Source organism: Cetorhinus maximus, chromosome 18, assembly GCF_964194155.1.
Source record: "Cetorhinus maximus chromosome 18, sCetMax3.hap1.1, whole genome shotgun sequence".
NCBI classification, from domain to species: domain Eukaryota; kingdom Metazoa; phylum Chordata; class Chondrichthyes; order Lamniformes; family Cetorhinidae; genus Cetorhinus; species Cetorhinus maximus.
Genome location: NC_135896.1, coordinates 15,484,591 through 15,504,893, shown reverse-complemented (window position 1 = coordinate 15,504,893; position 20,303 = coordinate 15,484,591). Strand labels below are relative to the sequence as shown.

General features: G+C 43.1%; 2 protein-coding genes across 2 annotated transcripts in view; one reads left to right on the top strand and one right to left on the bottom strand.

Annotated features, from left to right (window-relative positions):
- Positions 1 to 20,303, bottom strand: part of dlst (dihydrolipoamide S-succinyltransferase) — a 531,988-nt gene that overhangs the window by 37,627 nt on the left and 474,058 nt on the right. The window lies entirely within an intron of this gene.
- tc2n (tandem C2 domains, nuclear) overlaps positions 1 to 20,303 on the top strand; it is a 46,080-nt gene that overhangs the window by 2,209 nt on the left and 23,568 nt on the right. Inside the window, exons 2-8 of the mRNA XM_078563373.1 lie at positions 714 to 851; positions 3,071 to 3,262; positions 3,906 to 4,076; positions 7,434 to 7,519; positions 12,458 to 12,533; positions 14,671 to 14,756; positions 16,675 to 16,791. Of these exons, the coding sequence (XP_078419499.1) occupies positions 714 to 851; positions 3,071 to 3,262; positions 3,906 to 4,076; positions 7,434 to 7,519; positions 12,458 to 12,533; positions 14,671 to 14,756; positions 16,675 to 16,791 (866 nt within the window). The remainder of the gene's footprint in view (positions 1 to 713; positions 852 to 3,070; positions 3,263 to 3,905; positions 4,077 to 7,433; positions 7,520 to 12,457; positions 12,534 to 14,670; positions 14,757 to 16,674; positions 16,792 to 20,303) is intronic.

Below are 20,303 nucleotides of genomic sequence, written 5' to 3'. Positions count from 1 at the left end.
GCTAATTTGCCATTAATTCCATCAAAATTGAATCTTTTATCATGCATTTTGAAAGGATCCATTCTCAAAAAATTCCAACAGATTTGTGAGGCATGCCATATCATTTCCAAATTCATGCTGTGCATTTAATATTTCCACTCTTAACAACAATTGATAACATACTCTCGAGTGTTGCCAAATATTCCTTACCCCAGTACAGATGTTAGATTAACTAGCAGCTGCTTATGCCAACACTCCAACAAGGAAAAGAACATTAGTCTGAGAGCAGATGGTTAATCCAAACTGAAAAAGAAAACAAATATTTATAAATGAGATACTATTGACAGTTGTTAAATTAAGAACAAAAAAGCACTCATTACTCTGCAGTACCTGCTAGTTCTGGATGCTTCTAATGAACTGGTGGCTACCAAGTACCTTCACTCCTGGGTGAGGTGGGCATTTAACAAAGCTCAAAAGATGGCCAAGCTGTAGGAGTTGCTTTCAAGCATGGAATCATAAAGCACAGAAGGAGGCCATGCAACTCTTCATGCTTGTGCTGGCTCTTTGAAAGAGCAATCCGATTGGCCCCAAACCCACTGCTCTTTCCCCATTGTTCTTTCTCTGTAGCCTTGCGAACGTTTCCTTGTATTTCAAAGTTTGGAAGCCCACATTGAGGTAATGTTCTTTCGATACTCTGTATTTCTATTAAACCTCATCATCCCCATCTCTTTCAGCATCACTTTGGTTGCTTATCCCAATTTTCGTTGGATTGTTGCTTAGTGTTGTACTGGGGCTCACTGTAGACTTTCTAAAGGATTGCTGCAAGAAAACATTCTCAGAGGAAAATGAGAAAGATGACAGCAAAAGTAAAAGTAGGTTTTTTTTTTCTGTTCCTGTTAACTTTCATCTTCTAACAATACGATGAAATCGGGGTAGATTTGCAACCTGCCACTTGAGTGTACAACTGGTGTTTTGGATCAGATGCCATTTATTAGGCAGATCCAATTTCAAGCTGAAAATCTACCCCATTACTTCCATTTGAAACAACATGCAGCAAGTATTGTAAGTCGTGTTTTATTGACCAGATCATAGGGTGCTAATTTGCCTCTGTGTTACATTCCTCTGCTTAAAACTCAACTTTGGAAGATTGCATGTGAATCCTGTACCACCCATCCCTCTGGGAAGATTGTAGAATTGTTGCATTTAATCACTACAAAGTAAATTTTACAGCGTTGGGTAATGGATAATATTCCGGCACTTTCAAGTAATGCTGCTTTGAAAACCTAAAAATGTCTTCCTATTAAATATTCCAGAAATATGAACATTGGTGTATTTAAAAAGAAAAAGCACTATCTCAAAAAATTTGGATGACCGGTGAGAGCATGTTTAGTGTTGAGCATCCTAATGAATCTGTACTATTTGACATTTGGAAAACTGGTTTTCTACTTTTTTTTAGCCACTGCCTCCAGGACTCTTGTTTAGAATTCCATAGTCCTCTGTCACAATTTTTAAGCTTGTACAAGATACACACTCGATATATAGAATGACGGCAAGTTATGGAGTTAAGGATTCAATTTTAATCCTGCCCAGCCAGCAGAATCCAGGCACGTGAAGAGTTAAAATTACTGCAGTGCTTTCCCATGGGATGTAGTTTATCTTGCTCTTTTGAGCAGATGAGTGGATGCCCGAAAGAGAGTGGAGTCCTGCTTTAACTGTTCAGTTTGGGCCTGATGATGTCATAGAAACCAGGCTACAATTTTACCCTGAGGCCTCCCTGCCAGGCCAATCTGACAACAAATCAGAGTGGGATCCAGGAAAGTTGAGTGCATTTCTTTAAAAAAAAGTGATTTACTTGTGGACCAAGAGAAACAGTATTGCTCCTCCATGACCTGCAAGCAAAGCTTGAACCTCACCTTCCCTGGGTCTCCCTCCCCCTCCCGTCACCACAGTGCCCTTCTGACCCCCCTCCTAAACAGTTGTAAAACTGCTAATAAGCTATTCCATTCCATCCCTCGCATAGAGATCTCCTGTCACCCAAAATCTCGCTCCCGCCAACCCAGTTAGTAATTTGCCATCAGCCCCCAACCCCACCTCCACCTCACCACCACACCCCAGGGGCCGATAGGTGTCTTACAGGGATCATGAAACAAGACCTCGGGGTTAAAATTTCCCAGGCCTCACATTGCAGATGGCCAAACTGCTTTCTGCCTGACTTTTAAAAAAATATTGGCCAGAATTTTTCCGTCGACAAGTTGGGGCGGGGCCTACTCACCAACGCGAAAATGACGCGGGATGACATCGGGAGGAACCCCCGACGTCATCCCGGTCCATTTAAATATTCAGGAAGGCGGGCGGACAGCGAAATCAGCTGTCCGCCCGCCGACCTGTCAATGGCCAATTGAGGCCATTGACAGGATAATTAAGCCAATGAAAGGCCCAGCCTGTCCAACCTTAAGGCTGGCGGGCAGGCCAAGAGCCCCAGCGGGCTTCTGAAAAAACATGAAACCTCATCCACTGGCGGGATGAAGTTTCATGTCTGTTTTTGAAAAACCTTCATAAACTTTGTGATATTTATTAACATGTCCCATCTCGTGTGACATTGTCACCTGAGGGGGACATGTTAATAATTTTTTTAAATTTTTCTATTTTTTAAGTTTATAACACTTTCAGCGCTCTCCCTGAGACAGCACCTAGTCTCAGGGAGCAGTGTGCGCTTTTCCGCGCACATGCGTGAAAGAGTGCACTTTGACAGTTGGGGAATCCCTCCCCTCCCCCCGCACAGGAAGCGTATGGCGCTTCCCGTCGGGCGGCCCACTGGGCGGGCCTTAATTGGCCCACCCGCTCAAATGGCAGCGGGGCCTGTTTCGGTGGCGGCAATCGGCTGCCCGCCCGCCACCGAGCCGGTGGGGCCCACCCGCCCATCAAGGGCAAAATTCTGCCCAATCTGCCCAATTAATCAAGAATTGGATTATAGCTAGTTACAACACTGTCAATGAAGCATTTTTGCAGTTGTAGTTAAGTAAACAGCTTACAGTTCAGCAAGTTGACAATGAATATGGATGAATTTTTAAAAAAAATCAAATCTTCTCAGTTCATAGGGAACCTGCAAGTCCAGATTCCCAATCAGAGTCCAGTTCTGGCCGGAAGAAGATCAGATTTACCGAGGACGTTTTACTGTCCAAAGTGCCTCCTGATGGCAGGGAGGTGCCCTTTGTGTTACCAAATTTAAAAGCAACCTATGTACAACCCAGCTTTAACTGGAACTATGAAGACACCATGCCAGGTATGCCAGTGTCATTGCCTTTGCTCTGATTGTCTGTGATGTTCGTTGAATTGTTGAGTGTATTGCTGTTGAACTTTCTGACTGTAACCTTTATATTGAATATAATCATATAATATGAATGCAACAATTTGCATTCATATAGAATAACATAGAAAAATGACCCAAGGCACTTCACTAGGCGTGAGGAGGAAAAGGTGAATACCAAGCCAGATGAGGTATTTAGGAGGCTGGTCAAAGAGGTGGAGAGGTTTATGGATGAAATTTTGGAGTATGGAACCTGGGCACCTGAAAGCAAGGCCATCAATGATTGGGCAAGGAACAGGGGAGGGGCCAGAGAGAGAAATGGTGAGTTTGGTGTGGGGTGGGTTGGGAGGTTATAGCCTTGGAGGAAGGTACACAGATATGGAAAGACAAGACCATGGAGGCACTTAAAAACAAGAATGAAACATTTTAAATTTGGCTCCTAATTCCCCAGGGGGTTCAGTGTGAGTCAGTGAGGAGAGGGTAATGACCAAGCAGGACTTGATGCAGATAGGAACCTCTCACAAGCAAATGGATACTTTCAGTGACCACTCAATCAGATCAACATGGTAGTTGAACATGTTGACTTTTTTTAATGGTTGATATCTACTCTTATTGGCAGGTTTCTCGAGAGCTCATTATACTGAAAGAAAGCTGGAGCTATCCAATCCACGTAAACACATGCAAGACTTCGATGAAGTCTACAATCCTAATTATATGTTGCAGCACATCACCCCAGGATTGGGTAAACATGTGCTACCTAAGGGAAAACTCGGCAGTCCATCTGAATCAGGTAAGGAATGCTCTTGAATTGACTGATTTAAGAATAAGGTTAGTGAATAAGAGAAAAAAAATTTAAAACATGGGGCATGGAAATACATACCTTAAAGGGAGGTAATGGAGAAAGATGCCAAAGGAAACACTAAACAAAACTGGACAAATGAAAAGGTTAAGGATATAGCATTTATTAATGAACGCCTAGTCATTAGTATTTGTCATCAAAGAACTAGAGGCTCTGGTTGGAATGGAGGGATATGATCTTTTAGCCTTGATGGAAACCTGGCTATAGTTTGATCAGGACTTTGAATTTAAATATTCCTGAATATAGCATTTTCAGGAGAGAAGCAGAAAGAATATTGGCCTGACACAGCACAGAAGAAGTCATTCGGCCATCATGCTCATGCCAGAGGGGTGCCCTTGTAGATTAAGGCTATATTAAGATAATTACAAGGAAAATCTGTATCGTTGGTGGTGCTCAGAAGAGTCAGTCTGGGTTGAGGTAATGAATGATAAGGGATCAGTTAATGGGCGTACATTTTAGACCTCTGAACAGTAGGAAAGAAATTGAAATGGAAGGTGAGACTTTTAAGGCAGCTAATAACGGTTTGCTGTGGTGGGAAGGGGTGTAATAATGGAGATTTCCGAAAATAGGTTCAAAAAGTACAAGAAATTGCCTTCCCATCATGTTACATTAACAAAACCCTGTGACATGATAGCTTTAAATATGCCAACTGACCAACAAGGAGTTAAGCCCAGTGCATCTAACAAAAGAACAAATTATGATCTTGTAGATAATTGGGCATATTGTTGAATACCAGACTTGTTATTCAGCATGTTACTGAAGTGATGACAGGACTCATTTGCTGCATGCAACATTCCATTGACCGAAACCAGTAGTCAGCAGGAGCAACATATAACACAAACAGATTTCCGATGTGTTGGCCAGATTATATATTTCAAATAAACGGTACAGAAGTAATTTTTTTAAGATATCCGCAATGTATTCTTAGCTCATGGCACTCTCATCTGAGTAGAAAGTTATGGGTTCAAGAGACTTGAGCACGCAATCTAAGCTGATATTCCCAGCGCAGTACTGAGGGAGTGCTGCACTATCAATCATTTGTTGTTTGTTTTGATACAAACTTTCCTTTCAATGGTTGTAACTGTACCTTTAATCTACAAGGCCACCCCACTGGCATGGGCACAATAGGTGAATGACCTTCATTGGTCGCTTATCAGGCTAAGTATCTCACTCAAAAATGTTACACTCAGGATATTTAATTTCAAAGTTCTGGTCAAACTATAGCCAGGTTTCAATCAAGGCTAAAAAATCATATTCCTCCATTCCAACCAGTGCCTTGAGCTCTTTGACTGCTGATTATAATGACAATGCATTCATAAGTAAATGCCACATCCCTTACTCCTTCATTCTCCAGCGTACCACGTATCCTTCCAGTTTTGTTTATTCTTTCCTTTGCTTTCTTTCAGAAGGGACATTAAACCAACATCTGTCCCCTCAAGTGGATGTATAAGGTCCATGACACTAGTTGAAGAAGAGCAGGGGAGTTTTCCCTGGTGTCCTGACCAATATTCATCCCTCAACTAACATGACTGAAACAAATTATCTTGTCATTTATCATGCTATTTATGGGAGCTTGCTGTGTGCCAACTGGCTGCTGCACTTGGTAACAATGGATTAGTGATAACACTTCAAAAGTCCTTTGACTGTCGAGCACTTTGGTACATCCTGAGGTTGTGAAAGTGCTACATAAATCAGTTTTATTCTGTTGTTATGTTCTTTCTCAATACAGTTTCTTTTGTGGCTTGAGTGGAAACAACCTCATACCCTAATTCATTCTTTGTTAATATCCTCAAAATGTGGCACTCTTTATCTCCCTCACTTGTTTTTCCCTTCAGCTACACCCTTCCCAAACTCAAATATAATGCCACTTCATATTTCTGCTCTTTTATTTCTCAGCCCAGGTAGTATCCTTCCCTCTGGGCATTGACAATTCATTAAGCTACTGAATAACTTCAAACATTCTGAGCTGCAATAGGGCCCATCCCATCAACAAAGAACACAACATAAGAGTGCACACAGTAAATTACAGAAGAGGAGCGGATGTCTCCATTGAAACACAGAGCTTTCCCAACGTTTAGGGAAACAGCCTACTTCACCACCAGCAGTTTTATTTTTAATCTGTTCATTTCCTTGCATTTGTGAGGGTGTAACCATAATTAATTTTACTGATAGTTGCCATTAAGGCTGCTGGCTGTCAGCAGCGCAGACAAATTCCTTCGACTGTTTACCTCGGATATATGCTTATTTTGGACGGAAGGCTATAGAGAGAGAGACGATTTTATTACCAATCAAGTGATGGTCTATGGGGCCAATACTTGGACCTTTCAGCAAATACAACCAAGGTTGTTGCCTAAAATGTGAAGTTTGCTCGAGGATAATTTAACTACTTCATTATCCAATGTTGCTGGGCCATAGAAGTGTCATATGAGTGAATTGGCAATTAACAGTTAACACTTGAATGACCAGGCATAAAGTTAGTTTCGTGTTGCAAAGTTTCACTTTATTTTGATAGTTAAGAAATAAATTGTGCAGCACTTTGCTTCAGGGAACCAAACAGGCTGAATTTTAACTCCCAAAGGCGAGTGGGTTGGGCTCCTGTCAGAGCTTAAAATGTAAGAAATCAAAAACAGGAACTTAAACCACCTCAAACCTGCCTATTTCTAGTTTTAACAGAAACGGGTGACCAATCTACTTGCGGGAAGCAGGTTGGACATTTAATTATTACGATAAGGCTGCAACCTCATTGTGATTCAACTTTTTGAATTTAAATATTGTTGGCTAGGTTTCTCAGTACCTATAGCCGGGTGAGGACTTGGTGGATTGAGGAAGTTAGTTCCTTTTACACCTACCTCCTGGATACAGCATGCTTGCCTGAGAAATCCTGTGATCAGGCACTCCAGGCCTCCAACCTTGTTGCCCCCAACCACTGATTCCTCCCTTCCCCTGTGACTGCTAGTTGGCAGTCCGCTCAGTATGGCACCGCCTCCCCACGGATGACAACCTCACCTCCCGCACCCGTGGCACAGGCTGAGCTAACCTTACAGAAACTGGAAGCTGTCAATAGGCAGGGAACCGATTGATGACATTACGTGCACGTTGTGGAATTTTAAGTCTGCAGCATGCAGGGCAATGATGGCTTCTGGGGTCCCTGTGAATTTCTGACCCAGCCCCTCCCGGCAGGTCAGGCAGGTAAAAATTCAGCCCTATGACGAGATTCGTGGCTCTCAAAGCCTACGTTCAGGAATGACTATTTTTATCTTGAGAAACCTTTTGTGCTCTCTGTTTCAGCGTGGGATTTGAGGAGCTTAAAAATGAATAACGCACAAGGCTTAAGCAGTTCCATGTTTGATCTTACAAACCCACAGCGAGTACAGGTAAGTCTGTAATCAATCTGGATTCTATAAGTAGCCCTGATAACCTTGCTGGAGACAGATTGATTGAGGTGGGCACTTTCTCAAAATGCAGTCTTATTATAAAAGGCTTTTTGTGCGTGAAGGCAAGTGTCTTGTAAACCTACATCAGTTATCTATCTTCTTTTGCTACACGATATTCTCACCTCTAGCAATTGGTAAATCATTTTGCAATTTTGAACGGTTCATAAGATCCTTTTAAATTGCACACATTTTTTGATCCTGTTCTTTGCCACCACACCCTATCCCCCACCCCACCCCCTCCACTCCACCCAACCACTCCACTCCATGTTGGGGAATACTGCTATAAATAGTTCTGGATGGTGAGAAAAGTATGAAATGGAATGTCTTGTTTAGCAATCCACTTGATGGCCTCCCAAGATACTAAGTGAAGAAATGACGTGTCTCCCACAACAGATCTTGGTGGGCAGGTTGGTGTGCTGTTTTCCTTGGTTTGATACTCAAAGCTATGAACACACCTCGGATGGTCTCTCGCCTTCCACTTATGAAGGAGGTGGCTGCCATCATTCATGGGAAGTCACGGGAGGTCAAAGACAATGATCTCTGCTGTTCATCAGTGATGAGGTGTTGGCTGTTCATGCTGCACATGCCCCATGATTTGGTCCATATGGATAGGTTTGATTCCTGCTGCATGAATATTAGCTGCTGTCTCACAGAATGGCTGATACAATTTTAAACACCAGACAAAAGAGCTGAACCCGTGAGGTGAGAGTGACTGCGCTTGACATCAAGGCCACTTTTGACCAAGTGTGGCATCAAGGAACCCTAGCAAAACTGGACTCCATGGGAATCAGGGGGAAAACTCTCCACTGATTGGAGTCATACCTAACACAAAGGAAGATTGTTGTGGTTGTTGGAGGTCAGTCATCTCAGCCACAGGACATCACTGCAGGAGTTCCTCAGGGTAGTGTCCTAGGCCCAACCATCTTCAGCTGTTTAATCAATGACCTTCCTTCCATCATAAGGTCAGAAGTGGAGATCCAAAACAAAAACAGAATTACCTGGAAAAACTCAGCAGGTCTGGCAGCATCGGCGGAGAAGAAAAGAGTTGACGTTTCAAGTCCTCATGACCCTTCAGCAGAACTGAGTAAAGTTAGGAGAGGGGTGAAATATAAGCTGATTTAATTATATTTCACCCCTCTCCTAACTTTACTCAGTTCTGCTGAAGGGTCATGAGGACTTGAAACGTCAACTCTTTTCTTCTCCGCCGATGCTGCCAGACCTGCTGAGTTTTTCCAGATAATTCTGTTTTTGTTTTGGATTTCCAGCATCCGCAGTAGTTTTTTGTTTTTATCAGAAGTGGAGATGTTCACTGATACTGATGATTGCACAATGTTCAGCACCATTCATGACTTCTCAGATACTGAAGCAGTCCATGTCCAAATGCAGCAAGACCTGGACAATATCCAGGCTTGGGCTGACAAGTGGCAAGTAACATTCACGCCAGACAAGTGTCAGGCAATGACCATCTCCAACAAGAGAGAATCCAACCATCACCACTTGATGTTCAATGGCATTACCATCACTGAATCCCTCACTATCAACATCCTGGGGGTTACCATTGACCAGAAACTGAACTGGACTAGCCACATAAATACTGTGGCTACAAAAGCAGGTCAGAGGCTAGGAATCATGCAATGAGTGACTCACCTTCTGACTCCCCAAAGCCTGTCCACCATCTACAAAGCACAAGTCAGGAGTGTGATGGAATACTCCCCACTTGCCTGGATGAGTGCAGCTTCCACAACACTGAAGAAGCTGGACACCGTCCAGGACAAAGCAGTCTGCTTGATTGGCACCACATTCACAAAAACATTCACTCCCTCCACCACCGACGCACAGTGGCAGCAGTATGTGCCATCTACAAGACAGCACCTTCCAAACCCACAACCACTACCATCTAGAAGGACAAGAGCAGCAGATAGATGGGAACACCACCACCTGGAAGTCCCCCTCCAAGTCACACACCATCCTGACTTGGATATATATCACCGTTCCTTCACTGCCGCTGGGTCAAATTCCTGTAACTCCCTTCCTAACAGCACTTTGGGTGTACCTACACCACATGGACTGCAATGGTTCAAGAAGGCAGCTCACCACCACCTTCTCAAGGGCAACTAGGGATGGGCAATAAATGCTGGCCCAGCTGGCCAAGCCCACATCCTGTGAATGAATTATTTTTTTTAAAAAAAGCTAGCCCTGCTTATTGCTGTTGGATAAATAAATGGTCACTATAATGAGGGTTGGCAGCTTGCGCCATTGTTTCTGTCACCATTCCCTACTCCTTTGTAATGGATTCTCCTCTTTTTTTTTCCCCCCCACCACTGCCAAAAAAAAATTGGAGAACGTTCTCAAATTTTGCGCGCTCAAAAACTCAAGGTTAGCTTTTTAATTTCCTAATCTGCTCTGGATCTGCAAAATACTGCCCAAATTCTGATGAACATATAGTGTAAAAAATGTATGTTGCAAGGATTGCCATGTGTGGTCTTTTAGATAATTTGTAAAAAAAAAAATGCCTGATTAAATCCAGGAAGGCATCTGTGAATTTGTGGAGACTTGTGCTAGTTTGAGAGGGACTCCATCTTGCTGCAGCTGTGTGTGGCTTGTGAAGCTGACAAGAGTGTGTTCCTTACATCTTTTTAAATGGAACTATAACACATACCGCTGCGGGTTGGATTGCTGCATATCTAAACTAACAGATTTGTGTGTATCATTTCCTTTCTGTTTCCACAACCTGTGCTCTCCCAAAGTGATAGGACTTTACACTCTGCTGCTTGGAATAACTGTGAGGTCTCCGCATGGCAGAAGATTGACCGAACTGCTGAAGAAATGGTGTAAATGGCAACTTCCAGGGTTTCCATTAATTATGCAGCAGGAGACCAGGAGGGTCCTGTGATTTACAAAAATGGTTCCAGGGACGAGGGACTTCAGTTACGTGAATAGATTGGAGAAACTGGGGTTTTCTCCTTGGAGAAGTTGAGAGTAGATTTGATAGAGATGTTCAAAATCATGAGGGGGGGGGGTCTAGGCAGAGTAGATAAAGAGAAACTGTTTCCATTGGCAGAAGGGCAGAGAACCGATTTAAGGTGATTGACAGGAGAGCCAACAGCGACATGAGGAAAACCTCTTTTTATGGTGCGATTGATTAGGATTTGGAATGCACTGTTTGAAAGGGTGGTGGAGACAGACTCAATCATTGCTTTCGACAGGGAATTGGATAGGCACCTGAAGAGGAAAAAAAGCGCAGGATTAACGGAATGGGTGGGGCATTGGGGCTGGCTGAGTTACTCTTGCACAGAGCCTGCTCAGAATGGTGGGCCAAATGGCCTCCTTCTCTGCTGCAACCATTTCATGACTCAGTGGAAGCTTCGGGCCTCTCTGTTTCAAACACTGAAATCAGGTGCTACACCGTATGTGCTGAGTGGAGTTTCTCTAAAGTCCGAATGGGGGTTTACTGAACATCAGTTGTTGGGTTAATTGATGGTACCCTTCAGCTGAGATTGTTATGTTCGCTGTTTCAAATTACTCTTCTGACAAAGAAGGTGTGTTTGGTATAAGTGCTGCCCTTCTGTTTGAAGCTCTCCAGTTTGTGTGGTAAGGTTACTCTCACAATGATGTTGGGTAGATAGGTAGAGTGGATCTTGCAATGGAGTGACTTGTTATTTATGGATTAGCAGCCACATATAGATATAATGGCACTTGAGTGGAGATGTCTCATAGGGAAGGGTGGCTGGTCCATTCCCTGGGTTTTGGAACAACTTGGATAGCTTCATTAGTTATTTTTCTGGCACTCATTTACTAATTTTCTTTTTACAAAGATGAGTTTCACAACTTGCCATGGAGAATCAACCTTGGGGTTGTTAGTCAAAGGATGGTAACCATCACATGCAGCGGGAATTTCAGCATCTTCAATATTTGGTAAACTTTTCTGCAGCTGATTGAAGCCTTTTCAGCACCGAAGAAGGTTATTCACCCCCATATGCGACAGTGATCCCATGTCACTGCTCCTTTGCTGAAGTTTTAATTAATTTTTCCTCAGGTGTTTGCCGGTATGTTTTTAAATGCCATGATTTGAGGAGGTTTCAATAGACAGTACTGTACTGTGGAAAGACCTAAGGGAAGGGAGGGGTTTTCCTTTGTTCTGTGTGATGATTCAGCAATCTGCCACTTATGGTTCAGGAATTACATCTCCACAAAAAGAGCAACTTCAGTTCAGAGTTACAGTGTCAGGGTTTCTCCCTTTTTTAACACAAAAACAAAAATACCTGGAAAAACTCAGCAGGTCTGGCAGCATCGGTGGAGAGAAGCACAGTTGACCAGCATCCGCAGTTCTTTGCTTTTTTCTCCTTTTTTAGTTTGAAACCAGGAGAAATTTAGTCAAATTAGTGACCAGCGAGAGACCCCCTGATTTAGGGTCGCCAACCCTCCAGAGTTGTCCTGAAGTCTCTTAAAAATAGAGCATTAATCTCCAGGGCACCTCTGCGAACAACTCTGGAAGAAAAATCATTGAGTTGTTTGAGAGGTTCAGTTGGATTAGTTGAGAGATTCTGATGACAACAGTTCAGGTTTTAATGCCCTGATGTAGGTCGGTTGCTGCATCATGCACCTCTTGTCACCCCGTCCAGTGTTTCTTAGTTTTCTTCTCCTAAGTGCACCCCCCCTGCTGTTCAGTGATTGCACAGGAACTCTGGCTTTTCAGCAATAATCTTTAATGGAATTGACTAAAGTTTTATCTCAACATAAAGCATTAATTCACACGATGAAGAAGGGAAGGTGAGGCTGCAATTGCAAGTTTCTCTACTCCAAGCTCGAGAAGCTGAATAGCCTTTTCCTGTTCCTGGTTTAAAACTATGCCTGTCTTTTCTCTGTTTATGCACACAGAGGTTTAGTTCAACATCAAGTATTAACAGCACATTATCTTCTTTGATGGATTCCCAGGGAAGCTCTCGCAGTGTAGGTGAGTACTATTGTTGAAAACAATGCCACCTCTATCTATTTCGGAGAGCGTTTCTAATAAACCTCGATGACTGTTTAGCCTAGTTTTAAGGAATGCGACCCCTTCATTTTTTGCACTACAGGTTTCCCAGGATGCCTAGTAGGGCTTTCATTGAATCAGTTAATCTCTCGCTCTCGCTCGCACTCTCTCTCTCTCTCTCTCTCTCTCTCCCTCTCTCCCTCTGTGTTTTTTGCATTGCATTTCTGGCACCTGCTTCCCCTATGGTTCCCTGTATGCACATACCATCCCTTATCTGTACATACCAAGCACCCGGCTCCAGCCACAGCATTTATTTTTCTGCTTAGAGCTCTGCTCGTAGCTGTTTTGTGCCCTTGTGCCCATAGGCAGTATTTTAAGTCACTGAAACATGTTCTTAATTTTTCTAATGTTGGATGGATACTTGATGCATTTGACAAATTATATAATCAAAAAGCACATTTCTATTGTAAGGAACCTGAGGGTGAACAAAATGCCACAGTTACTATGTAATGTGGCAACATCATAGCCATTGGGTTGGGTCTAACAGCAATAATGTGTAGGAGGAGTTATACTCAACCCCCCCAACCTCCTCCCCCATTCCCTATGCCTGGGCTGGGTTAAAATTGGGCCCAATACTCTTACATGCTCACTTGGCTGGAGAGGAATAATTGCAGTTCAAGTTACTTGTAAGATTTCAAAACAATAAAAGGTACACAGTGATAAAATTCCATAGAAGAGTTGATTTCCTTATTACGCCCACGAGTTAAAGACATTGTAGTAATCATTTATTTTAGCCGGGTTCTTTCATTAGTTTCCCCTTCTCTCCTGCCCCCATTCCCTGAGTGACTTATTCAGATAATGAAAAGTATGAATCTCCACTTTCTTTAAAGGGCATTGGTTATAACAAGATCTCTTTACGTTGCTGGGCATTGGTTAAGTGTTTTTTTAAATTAATTACTTTTACAGCAACAGTAGTAGGCCTTTTAGCCCCTCAAGCATGTTTTCCCCCCATTTAGTTGAATCATGGCTGATCTGTAACACAGTTCCATTTATCCACCTTGGCTCCATTTGCCTTAATACCCTCACTGAGTAAAAGGCTATCATGTACAAAATGGGGCCCAGAAAATGTTTATTTTAACCATGTGGTAGTGACTGGGTGAGTGTCATGTATACTCAAAAGTATTATTACAAACTAAAAGCTCTCAGCTTTGATCTCCATAATGGAAATGACCTGGACATTGAAAATACTGATCCTACCTGATCATTAAAAGAATATATGAAGCTTCATCTAGTGGTCTGCTGCATACTGGGGACAGGATTAAGCAATCTAGGACCATAATCATTGCACACTTTTTATACAATTGTGACTGTTTCACTTGGAGGTTTGATGTAGGAGTTTCATTGTCACCCCATCTCCCAGTTTTCAGTGACAATGGCGTAGTGGTGTTGTCACTGGGCTAGTAATCCAGAGGCCCACACTAATGCCCTGGGGACATGTGCTCAGATCTCACCATGGCAACTGGTGGAACTTAAATTCAATTAATAAACAAAAGTCTGGAATTGAAAGCTAGTCTCAGTGATGGTGACCATGAATCTATCATCGATTGCCATAAAATCCTATTTCCCTCACTTAATATCCTTTAGGGAAGGAAATCTGCCATCCTTACCTGGTCTGGCCTACATGTGACTCCAGATCCACAGTAATGCGGTTGACTCTCAACTGCCCTCTGAAATGACTGAACAAGCCACCAGTTTATGGACAATTAGGGATGGGCAACAGACGCTGGCCTTGCCAGCAATGCCCACATCCCATGAAAGAATAAATTTAAAAAATTGTCACCTTGCCATTTCAACAGCACAAGGCCAACCAAGCTGGAGAATTGACCAATCATTTCACTGTAATTCTCAAATTTTAAGAATATGTGTTCACCCCCTGCCATAATGAACCTGGTAGATTTAAGCCTTTTTTTTTGCTGGTTGATGCTGTTATTGCTCATTGGAAGCCAAACTACAGAGGTAAAAAATCGAGTGCTTCAACTTCCTGTATGTGAAAACTGTTTAGTTACAAAGTATGTTGGTTTGCAGATTTCGTTATTTAGAAATTTGTGCTCTTCCCCAGATACACTCTTCGATGACTTTGGAAAACTCAACCTGAAACTGTGTTACAAACCAGATGTGGAACAAATCTGGATCACCGTGGTACAGGTGAGGCCTCTCTATGTACCCGGAAAACTGGAACCCTACTATAGTGTTGCTATTGTTTTATTTCCTCTTCGCTTTTGAACCCATCTTCTAGATGACGGTAGCCAACTTTATGTTTCTATTGCTGTTGTGAAGTTGCTCCATAAGTTCTCACAAAGGGAGACCAATCTCTTGTTCCATTACCTCGATTCCTCATGAATTTCCACCGAACTTATGTCTTTTTCTAGTTCTTGATATGGTCCTTCAGCTCATTACTCTGGTATCTGCCCCTATGTCTCCGTATAATCAATCTATATTTCTCAACTTGGGAACTTACAAGAAAATTATGAACATTCGAATTATGAGCAGGAGTAGGCCATTCGGCCCCTCGAGCCTGCTCTGCCATTCAATAAGATCATGGCTGATCTGATTGTGGCCTCGACTCCACATTCTGCCCGCCCCCAATAATCTCTGACTCCCTTGTTAGTCAAGAATCACTCTACCTCTGCCTTAAAAATATTCAATGATCCTGCCTCTACTGCTCTCCAGGAAGGGATTTCCAAAGATCCACAACCCTTGGAGAGAAAAAATTTCTTCTCCTCTGTCTTAAGTGGGAGACCCCTTATTTTTAAACTGTACCCCCTAGTTCTAGTCTCCCCCACAAGGGAAAACATCCTTTCAGCATCCAGCCTGTCAAGCCCCATCAGGATCTTTATATGTTTCAATAAGATCAATTCTTATTCTTCTAAACTATGAATATAGTAGCAAGCTGTCTGGCCTTTCCTCATAAGATAACCCACCCTTTCCAGATATCAGTCGAATGAACCTTCTGTGAACTGCTTCGAACACATTTATATCCTTTCTTAACAAAACTGTACACAGTATTCTAGATGTGGTCTCACCAATGCTCTGTACAACTGTAGCAAACCATCCCCACTTTTCTATTCCAGTCCCCTGTGACAACATTCCATTTGCCTTCCTAATCACGTGCTGTACCTGCATAATAACTTCTTGTGATTCCTGTACCAGGACACTCCGATCCATCTGTACCCTGAGTTCTGCAATCTCTCTCCACTTTAAACAATGTTCTGCTTTTCTATTCTTCCTGCCAAAGTGGACAAGTTCACATTTTCTCATATTTATACTCCATCTGTCAAATTTTTGCCCACTCACTTAACCTGCCTATATCCCTGCGCAGACTCCTTATGTCCTCTTCACAACTTACTTTCCTACCGATCCTTGTATCATCTGCAAACTTAGCAACCATACATTCTGGCAACTAATGGGCGTTGTAGTCCAGAAAACAGTGTCTGTGGCGTAGGATTCTGTCAGGTAGCTTTATTTGCCATGGGCCGCTGCTGTGCACCTCTGATGTAAGCCTAATATTATGTTTATGTTTTTATGTGCTAAATTAATGGATGCTAATGAGTGTTTGAAATAGATATTTAATATAGAAATAGCAGCAGCTAAATAACACCAGTGGCTTGTTAGCTGATGTTGTGTTTATATGAAGTTTTCCTACACTTCTGGTTCTGAAGGCGTTCCCTCCTTCACTCCTGAAGAGGGAATGGCAGCTTCAAATGCTTCTGTTCCTGAAAAAGTGTGATCTAACTATTTTCTTCTAGATTAGCTGTGCAACAAACAACAAACTCCCTCGTGAATAACTCAGTTGGTTTTATAATAAAAATCCTGCAACCATTTGAATTAAGTGACATAATTATAAACAGCAAAGTGCTAAAGCAACTTTATTTGATTCTCCTCACGTAATATCCTGGCTCGATCACCTTGATGTAAAATTATAGCTGTTGCTCAGTACCACCCATACAAAAGGAGGAGAAGATTAGATTCTTTGAATTAAAGCGAGTATATAACGTGTGAATGATTAAATTGCCATTAGGCAAATGAACAAATTGCTAATAATTATATTCTCACCCTCTAACAGGTTAAAGATTTGTACCTGCGTTGCAAGCCTACAGAGAAAGTTAATGTTTATCTTAAAGGAACAATAACACTACCAAAGCCTGTGCACTTCAAATCTTCTGTGAAGGTTGGTGCCAGTGTAAGTATTAACAAAGGCCAAACCTGTTAATGATGTTAATTCCATAACCAACTCCAATATAACTGTAGTTTTATTACCATATCCCATCCTGTTCCTGGATTAGAACAGCTAGAGCCTTGGTCATATCACCAAAGTGACCATAAATCTACAACTACAATTGACACCTTGTATTTATATGGTGCCTTTGATATAATACGATATCTCCAGGTGATTTATGGGAGCATTATAAAGCAACACATCACACTGAACTTTACAGATATTAGGGCAGGTGACCAAAAGAGTGGTCAGAGAGTCGTCTCAATTTCTCTGCTCCTCTCACCCATTCTAACCTGTCTCTCTCTCTCAACTTGCTGCTCTCCGTTCTCTCAGGTCTAACCCTGACATTGTCATCAAACCCGCTGACAAGGGTGGTGCTGTTGTTGTCTGGCGCACTGACCTCTACCTCGCAGAGGCTGAGCGTCAACTCGCACACACTTCCGCCTACCTCTCCCTGGACCATGACCCCACCACTGAACATCAAGCCATTGTTTCCAGGACTGTTACTGACCTCATCTCCTCTGGAGATCTTCCTTCCACAGCTTCCAACCTGATAGTCTCCCAACCTCGGACGGCCCGCTTCTACCTCCTACCCAAAATTCACAAACAGGACTGTCCCGGCAGACCGATCGTGTCAGCCTGTTCCTGCCCTACGGAACTCATTTCTTGCTATCTTGACTCCATTCTCTCTCCCCTTGTCCAGTCCCTTCCCACCTACATCCATGATTCCTCTGACACCCTACGTTATATCAACAATTTCCAGTTCCCTGGCCCCAACCACCTCCTCTTCACCATGGACGTCCAATCCCTCTACACCTCCATCCCCCACCGGGATGGTCTGATGGCTCTCCGCTTCTTCCTCGAACAGAGGCCCGAACAATCCCCATCCACCACTACTCTCCTCCGTCTGGCTGAACTTGTTCTCACACTGAACAATTTCTCCTTAAACTCCTCTCACTTCCTCCAAATAAAAGGTGTGGCTATGGGTACCCGCATGGGCCCCAGCTATGCCTTTCTCTTTATGGGGTACGTGGAACATTCCTTGTTCCAGTCCTACTCTGGCCCCCTCCCACAACTCTTTCTCCGGTACATTGATGATTACTTCAGTGCTGCTTCATGCTCTCGTCTGGACCTGGAAAAATTTATTAATTTTGCTTCCAATTTCCACCCCTCCATCATTTTCACATGGTCCATCTCTGACACTTCCCTTCAATTCCTTGATCTCTCTGTCTCAATTTCTGGTGAGATAGACTGTCCACCAATATCCATTACAAGCCTACCGACTCCCACAGCTACCTTGACTACAGCTCCTCACACCCCGCTTCCTGTAAGGACTCCATCCCATTCTCTCAGTTCCTTCGCCTCCGTTGCATCTGTTCTGATGATGCCACTTTCAAAAACAGTTCCTCTGACACGTCCTCCTTCTTCCTTAACCGAGGTTTTCCACCACGGTGGTTGACAGGGCCCTCAACCGTGTCCGGCCCATCTCCCGTGCAACCGTCCTCACACCTTCTTCTCCCTCCCAGAAACATGATAGGGTCCCCTTTGTCCTCACTTATCACCCCACCAGCCTCCGCATTCAAAGGATCATCCTCCGCCATTTCTGCCAACTCCAGCATGATGCCATCACCAAACACATCTTCCCTTCACTCCCCCTGGTGGCATTCCGTAGGGATCGTTCCCTCCGTGACACCCTGGTCCACTCCTCCATCACCCCCTACACCTCAACCCCCTCCCACGGTACCTTCCCATGCAACTGCAGAAGGTGCAACACCTGCCCCTTTACTTCCCCTCTCCTCACCGTCCAAGGGCCCAAACACTCCTTTCAAGTGAAGCAGCATTTCACTTGCACTTCCCTCAACTTAGTCTACTGCATTCGTTGCTCCCAATGCGGTTTCCTCTACGTTGGAGAGACAAAACGCAGACTGAGTGACCGCTTTGCAGAACACCTTCGGTCTGTCTGCAAGCATTACCCAGACCTCCCTGTCACTTACCATTTCAACACTCCACCGTGCTTTCATGCCCACATGTCCGTCCTTGGCTTGCTGCATTGTTCCAGTGAAGCTCAACGCAAACTGGAGGAACAGCACCTCATCTTCCGACTAGGCACTTTACAGCCTTCCGGACTGAATATTGTGTTCAACAATTTTAGATCATGAACTCTCTCCTCCATCCCCACTCCCTTTCCGATCCCCGATTTTTCCAATAATTTACATATATTTTGCTTTTCCCAACTATTTCCATTATTTTTAAATGTATTTCCATCCATTGTTTTATCTCTACCTTTTAGCCTTTTTCGATTCCTTCACCCCACCCCACCCCCACTAGGGCTATCTGCACCTTGCTTGTCCTGCTTTCTACCCTTAATTAGCACATTCCTTTAGATAATATCACCACCTTCAACACCTCTTTGTCGTTTTGTCTGTGACATCTTTTGGTTATCTCCACCTATCACTGGCCCTCTATCCAGCTCTACTTGTCCCACCTCCCCTTAAACCACCTTATATTTCACCTCTCTTCTATTTGTACTTAGTTCTGTTGAAGAGCCATACGGACTCGAAACGTTAACTTTGCTCCTCTCCGCAGATGCTGCCAGACCTGCTGAGTTTTTCCAAGGTATTTTTGTTTTTGTTGTGAGTGGTCAGAGAGGTAAGTTTGAAGGAGTGTATTAAGGGAGGAAAGCAAGGGAGAGAGGCAGAGAGGTTTAGTGAACAAATTCTAGAGCTTGGACCCCAGGTAGCTGAAGGCACGGTTGAAGAAATCAAAATTGTTTGCGCTCAAGAGGCCAAAATTAGCGGACACAGAGATCTCTGAGGGTTGCAAAGCTGGAAGAGGTTATAGAGTTAGGGAGGGATGAGGCCATGGAGGGGGGGAAAAAATGAGAATTTTAAAATTATGGCATTGCTCAACTGGGAACCAGTGTAAATCAGTGAATTCTAATCTACGCTGAACGCTAAGTACAGTCATTACTTTTCACAGAAGATGGTTAGGATTCCCTGTGGCAAATTCTTGTTGGAGTACAATCTGTCGAGTCCCTTAAAAGCTAATTAGGTGGTTGTGTAAAAAAAGCGGAATATTGAGGGAATGAGCAGGGGAGTGGGATCAGACCAGTTGGTTTACATTGAAAAAGAATCCAATGCAGATTAGATGGGTCAAATTATAATGGTATTTTATTCAAGAAACACGTTTGCAGCCTGAAGGCTGAATTGCAGTGTTGTGTACGTCAAAAAATTCATATATGGTCTAGGTAATCAGGTTAAAAACATGGAAGCATGCAACAATCACGTAACAACAGAAATAGATAAACAAACTGAGCACGATAATAAAAGTATTGCAATATTGAATTAAAATTATACTAAAATTCCAAACCATGACACCATTCCGTCATTACAGACACTGAAGTACATATAAATTTCAGCAGTTAAGTATTTCATTGAGGACCCGAACCATGTGAGAAATAGGGCTACATCTGAAAT